The 6,353-nt window shown below is 56.4% G+C and overlaps 1 protein-coding gene and 1 long non-coding RNA gene across 2 annotated transcripts in view; one reads left to right on the top strand and one right to left on the bottom strand.

Annotated features, from left to right (window-relative positions):
* Positions 1–6: 6 nt before the first annotated feature.
* LOC107184003 lies at positions 7–912 on the top strand. Its single transcript, XR_001514823.1, has 2 exons — positions 7–131; positions 277–912. It is a non-coding gene; the product is annotated as an uncharacterized LOC107184003 (long non-coding RNA).
* A 202-nt stretch (positions 913–1,114) lies between these two features.
* Positions 1,115–6,353, bottom strand: part of SYNGAP1 (synaptic Ras GTPase activating protein 1) — a 23,534-nt gene continuing 18,295 nt past the window's right edge. The window contains exon 18 of the mRNA XM_015567461.1: positions 1,115–3,023. Within this exon, the coding sequence (XP_015422947.1) occupies positions 2,877–3,023 (147 nt within the window). The 3' untranslated portion in view covers positions 1,115–2,876. The remainder of the gene's footprint in view (positions 3,024–6,353) is intronic.

Below are 6,353 nucleotides of genomic sequence, written 5' to 3' on the forward strand. Positions count from 1 at the left end.
GCGCCCCCCCGGTGCTGAGGGGCGAGGGTGGGAGGGCGCCTGCTGAGTGTGCTCCGCATTGTCCGCGCCGCCCGGGGCCCAGCCCGCCTGCGAGGCGGGTGTTGCCTCCTGTTTCCTCCGCTTGGCAAGTGGTAGGTCTGGGATTGGAACCCAATTCGCTAAGGAACCATGTTCTTTCCTCCATCCCGCTTGGGGACATTTTAACCAGCAATGAAACCTTATTTCTAGGTAATTACTTTCTCTGTTTTTTATTTAATATGTTTTTATTGATTTCAGAGAGGAAAGGAGAGAAACATCAATGATGGAAGAGAATCATTGATTGGCTGCCGCCTGCAGGCCCCACACCTGGATGGAGCCCACAGTCCGGCCACAGCCGGGAATCAGCCGGTGACCTCCTGGTTCAAAAGTCCGTGCTCAGCTCCGGAGCCCGCCTGCCAGGTGGTAATTCTTTCTTTAAAGGATGCTTGTAGATAGAGACTTGGAATCCTTTATCAGAGAATGCTCCTGTTCCTTGGCCTCTGCCTGGGGTTAAGTGGGGCAGTGTGGAGGGGAGCTACACTGGGTTTGGCCAGTGCAAAACCCTGTTAAACAGACAGCAAGTCCCAAATGGAATCATTTGCGCCAAGCCCATGTCTCAAACTAAGACTTAATACTTAACCTAATTGCTGTTTCACTTTCTCCCTGGAATGTAACCTTTAGCCATTCTGCCCGGGGTTACCTGATAGACCCCTTCCGTGTGGCTTAGGAGGGCTACCTTGTCTAAAACAATGTTCTTAGCCAATCATTTCCTTTTCCCACCCCTTTCTACCTTTAAAACCATTTCTTTTCTGCAGCTGGGCTGAGCTATTTGCTGGATGGGATGCTGCCCAAGTCATGAATCAGTGAATAAAGCCAATTAGATCTTTACATTTACTTGGTTGAATTTTGTGTGTGGTTTTTGTAACACCCTGCTCTAAAGCAGGAAGTCTGGCTGGGTGGGAGAGTGACACTCCAGGAGGAGACTGTCTTGCACGGGGATAGTTCCTCCTGGGCTGTGGGTCTCCTTTCAAAAAGCAGGTCTTATCACCCTGTTGGCCCTCCTGGAGGTCCCAGCTTAGGAAAGCCAGCAGAGAAATAAAAGAACAATCTCCGTTTATTAAACATGGTTTTTCAGTTTCACCACACACTCCAGAAAAAAAGGAAATGGGGCTGGGAGTGGAGAAAAAGGGAGGGCGGTAGGGGTAGAGAAGGCTGGGAGGGGGGTTGGGTAGGGAGGGAAAATGAGAAAACAAAATAAAACGGGTAGGGAGATGCCTCTCCCTACCCTAGGGTGGTGGGTGGGGAGGGTAGCATGGGGGAGGGGGCTAGGAAGCTCTGTACACAGGGGTTGCCCCCAGCCCCCACACACACACCCCAGATATGTACAGTACAAACCCCAGATAATTACAACAGCCAAATAAGAGGAGAAAGGGGGGGTCCCAGGTAGGGTCTGAGGTTGGGAAAGCAAGGAAAGGGCACAGGGATAAAATTTCACATATTTACAACTTTTATATAAGTATAAATTTGGCCCCGGCTGGGTGTATGTGATTAGGGGGAGGGGACTGAAGGGGAACTGTCCATACAAAAGAAAGAAGGGTGGAGTCTGCGAAGTCTCAATACCAAACGCAAGAAGGGATGAGGGGGCAAGGCTGGGTAGGGGATAGCAGTCAAGGAAGAGGGGTGTCAAGAAGGGGGTTCTCCCCTCTCATGACCTACCCACCCCAAACCCCATCCATCCTACCTCCCCTATCCCGCCAGAGAGCTATGTACAGAGAAACACCGAAAAATTGTGGAGCTGGCGGGAGGGAGGGAGGGAGGTGGAGGGAGATTGGGAAGGGGGGAGAAGAGAGGGTAGCCCAGCCCTGTCCTACCTCCCCCAGGGGACAGAGTCATGGAAAGAGGCCCCCAACACCCCTCTTCCACACAGGTCCCCCCACCCTGGGGGAGAGAGACATGGCTTTTCCTAGAGTAAGTTCCCCCGTCCCCCTGGGAGTAGAGACCATGAAGAGAGAGGGGAGGGGCAGGGGGGGCTGTGTGTCATGGTAGGGCAGATCAGCTAGTCTGTCCTCCCCAACATACACACCCTCCTAAACCCTAACCCCTCACCCTAACCTCAATTCCACCCCACCCAACACACTGGGGGAGGGGGGGGCATCAGCCCCCTCACCCCGCTCTGGGACCAGCCAAGAGCAGATCAGGTGTGGGAGAAAGGGGAGACAACTCCCATTCCCCCCTTGCCGCCCCCACCCTGCCCCGGTGGCCCCTCCACCCCATCTGGGTTCTGGGTGGGGAGGGAGTAAATTTAAGAGTGGTAGGATGAGAAGGAGTTTGTGCGTGCTGAGCCCCCCCAGACGCTCCTGAGAAATCAAGGGGTAGGGCCCCCTCACCCGGGGTCCCCTCCCCATAACAAGGGGGACAGGGGAGGCCAAAATGGGGCAATGGAGGGGAATTAGATTGTCAGTTCTGGTTACTGCTAAAAAATCACCCTGAAGTTGAAAGTTTGGAGGTGCCACACCCCCAGGGTGGGGGCGAGGGTCTGTCCCCCAGTGCTCAGGGGAACGATGAGGCAGAGGATGGGGATAGCACCCCGGAGTGAAGGGGTCAGTGTGGGGTAGGTGGTGTCCTGGGGCAAGGGTCCTCAGGGATCACAGGGGGCAGCACCCCAACAGGAAGGAAAGAGGGGCAGCTAAGGGTCCCCACTCTCCCTCCTGGAAACGGTGCAGTGGGGGTGGGGGACTGGTGCCCCCCAGGAAGCATTCAGGGAGGCAGTCCCGCTGTCCTTCGGCGACGTCCAGTCCCCGTGGTCGGTGCTGTCCGAGGTGGAGTGATGGGCAAGGAGGTCTGTGATGCTGGGTGGGCTAGTGGTCTGCGGTGTTTCGGAACTCGCCGTTCTCGGTGATCTGCAGCCGGGGTGGGGGGGGCGGGACTGGGGGGGCCAGGCCGTTCCAAGGTGGGGCCAGCGTCACACGCGGGTTTGTTGGACCCAAGGGGGGAAGCTGCCTCTCCTGCAAGACACCAAAGAGGAGAGCGCGGACTTATTGAGACGCATCGCAGTGGCCTGGGTGCCAGCCCCCTCGCAGTGGCCTCCCCCAAAGCCAGCCCATGCCATAGGCCACGCCCCGTCCTCTTCCCCCAGGACCACCACACACCCCCTCCTGTTTCATTTCTCACCTTCAGTAGAAGTTCCTTCTTCTGGGATCAGGGAGAAGGAATCTTACCCCAGACTCCTAATCGGGCCTTCAACCCAGGAGTCACGGCAGGACACCAGCTCAAAAGCAAGTTCCTCCCCCTCCCCAACCCTTGTTCCTCCTGCCAGCCCACCTCCTCCTCTGGGAACCTTCTCCCAGCCCACCCCCATCCAAGGTAGGAACTTTGTGTTGAGGGAACAAGGGGAGGCAGTACAGCAAAACCTCATTAATCCAAACCCCCATGGATTTGGAATTTTTTCATAATTTGAATAAAAACTGGGCTTGAGTTTTCCTTTATCTATGAAGAAAGGGTGTGCTAAGCAAATTAATAGTGGCAATGTGTCTGTGGGAGGAATATTTAACCTATACCAGAAAACAGACTTTTCAGTCCTATCTACTCATTAACGCATGCTCCCTGAGGGCGCGAGGAGAAAGGCCTATTCGTTGAAGTTTACTTACTGTATATATTTGAAGACATGCATTTCATTAAATAGACACTGTCATTCAGTTTTGTCACTTATTCAGAGTAGCCATCTTCTCAAATATAACATTCCAAATTAGAGAGGTTTAACTGTACTGGGGGGAAAGGAAGGGGATTCAGGGAAGTGACGTGGGAGGGCTGCCTCTCTCTCTGTCTCTCTCTCTCTCTCCCTCTCTCAACAGCCTGGGAGCCCTGCGGACACAGCAGGCCCAACCTCTGCAGCCACAGGAAGCGCACACGCTTTATTCCTTCCCACCCCCGCGTTCCTTTCACTCCCTCTCCCTGGGCTCCCATTAAAGGTGAGGGTACCAGACCCGACCCCATCCCTGGTCCTGTATCACCCCTGCTGCTCGGCCCTCTGCTGGGAGAGGAGAAGGCAACCATTGGCACTAGGCTTCTGGTTGCTCACTTGCCTTACAAATACGGGCACAGGGTAACCCGCTTTGGGCCCCTGCCTCCCGCCCTCTTGCAGCAGGAAGTCTATCTGTCCCCCAATAAATTTTGTTTCCGCCAATAGAAAAATAAAATCCAGGCGCAGAATTCACTTTTAAATTAATGGCTGCGTTGTAGAGCAGCCAATGCCTAAAAGTGCTTTAGCAAAAGCTTCCCAATTACGTCCTGGGCCACAGGGCATTTAGGCCTGGCCCCCGTTATGTCTGACCTTCTCTCTGAAGGATACATCCTCCCAGGTGGAAGCGCCCACTCAGCTCTCCCTCCCAAATCACAGCCTCCAAACCCCCAGCCACAAACAAAGCTGCCTCGCTTGCTTCCCACAGTCAGCAAGGGAGGGAATGGCGGGGGCAGGGAAAGAAACCTTAGATGCCGTGCCGGGCATGCCCCCTTGTCCCCATGGACCCCATTTAGAAAGTAGATAAATTGGGGTGCCATTACTCATTTTCCAAAGGAATTCGCTGCAGGAGCCCTTTCCATGGCGAGGTCCCCAGTGCCTTTCAGCGTCTGTTTACAGACCACTAAGACTTGGACAGGAGGCTGGGCAGGCAGTTAAAGTGACGGTGCGAGGAGCCACTGCCTGCCGCAGACCAAGCCCACAGAAAATAAGGCGTTCGGAAATGAGGTCAGTGGCCGATGGGTTCCCTTGACTAGTGTTTTATGTAGGATGGTGTCTGCAAGGCCACTGGGTGGCGGGAGAGGGGGAGCGAGTGGCATTAGCCACCTGGGATGTGAGCTCTGCCGGGAAGAACAGGGGTTATTTAACATGCTGCTCCTGACACCCATCTGGGGGCAACATGGCCACGGAGCCCATGACCTTATCGAGAAGTGGTCTCAGCCCACTGCCAGCTGTCACGCCACTAGGGCCAGTCCGCGTGCTCACACCTGTCACGGCTCCTTGCTCCTCCTGCTCCACTCACCCTGCCTACTGGCCTGACATCTGAACAGAAGTCTTTCCAGGCCCCCAGGACCTCCCCGAGTTAACGAGCTCCTCCTAATTCCCACCTAATAGGGCTGCATAAGAGCCCAGATGCTTTCTACCTCACAGATGCAAGGAGAAGGAGGAGAGAGAAGTGGGTGAGAGGTGGAAGGAAGGAGGGTAGAGAACGAAGGTTAGGTAAGGAAGAGGAAACCCCAACCTACCTGCTGTGGTCAGAACAGCCCCTCTAGCAAGGGTGCCCCAACCCATCATCACCACTCCCCGTTTACAAGCCCCACCCCAACAGCCCCAACCCAAGGACGCTCTGGTGAAATGGGGGGTGACAGACATACACTGGAGAGGAAGAGGAAGGGGCTGACAGTAGGAGGCTGGGGATGGGGTCGGTGGGAAAGGAGTGTGGTCTGGCAATGCACGGCCTCCAGGGTAGGTGCCTGGCACTTGAAGGAATCACCTAGCGACCGGGAGGCCGCGGGAAGCTCTCTCTGGGCAGTGCCTCGGGAGATGGTCTGTGCAGAAGGTGCCAGGGCAGGGTCTGTGGAGTGCGCAGGTGCGGGCAGCAGTGAGGGGAAGGCTGTGGAGAGTCGGAGGGGAGTGGGCTTCGGGAGTGACCAACCTGCAGTGGTCCGGAGTCACCTCCCCCTGTGTCCTCCGCCCGTGGTCAAAGAGCAACCCGGAGAACTACCTGATGAGGAGCTGCAGCGGGAGAGAGTGGGGTCATGGGGTCAGGAGCTGGGAGGGTGGGAAGCCTGGCCGGCGGAGCAGGAGGAAGAGCCTGGTGGGAAAGTGAGCAGACTTGGGGGAGAGCAAGGGGCAAGAGTGCATGGGAGGCCCTACAGCTGGCTGGTGAGAAGAGGGAGGGCAGCAGAGAGGTGGAGAGCTAGTCAGGTGTGAGGGCCAGAGGCGGCTGGACTTACACCCCGAGGGCGGGAGAGCTTACAGGGTGGGAGGGTTCAAGTTCTGAAGAGCCAGGAGGACTATGCAGGGGCTGCCCAGGAGTCAGGAAAACTGGGGAGCCAAGAGAACAGAGGATGGAGACCCCAAGTCCCCAGGGCCCCCGGAGCCTGGGGGAACGAGCAGTCACGCTGCCCTGTGCTCTTTTCTAGTGAAATGCAGCGCTCGGCCAGGGCTAGCCACCCGCCGAGAAGAGCGCTGAGGAAGCTGAGCCCGGGCAGGAGCAGGCACAGGAGGGCAAGGCTCCAGGAGCTGGGTGTGGTGTGGGGCAGAGCGAGGTTCTCGCAGGTCCTGAGATGCGGACAGAAGTGGGAAAGAGGGCGGG

Source organism: Myotis davidii, unplaced genomic scaffold (genome assembly GCF_000327345.1).
Source record: "Myotis davidii unplaced genomic scaffold, ASM32734v1 scaffold4, whole genome shotgun sequence".
Classification (NCBI taxonomy): domain Eukaryota; kingdom Metazoa; phylum Chordata; class Mammalia; order Chiroptera; family Vespertilionidae; genus Myotis; species Myotis davidii.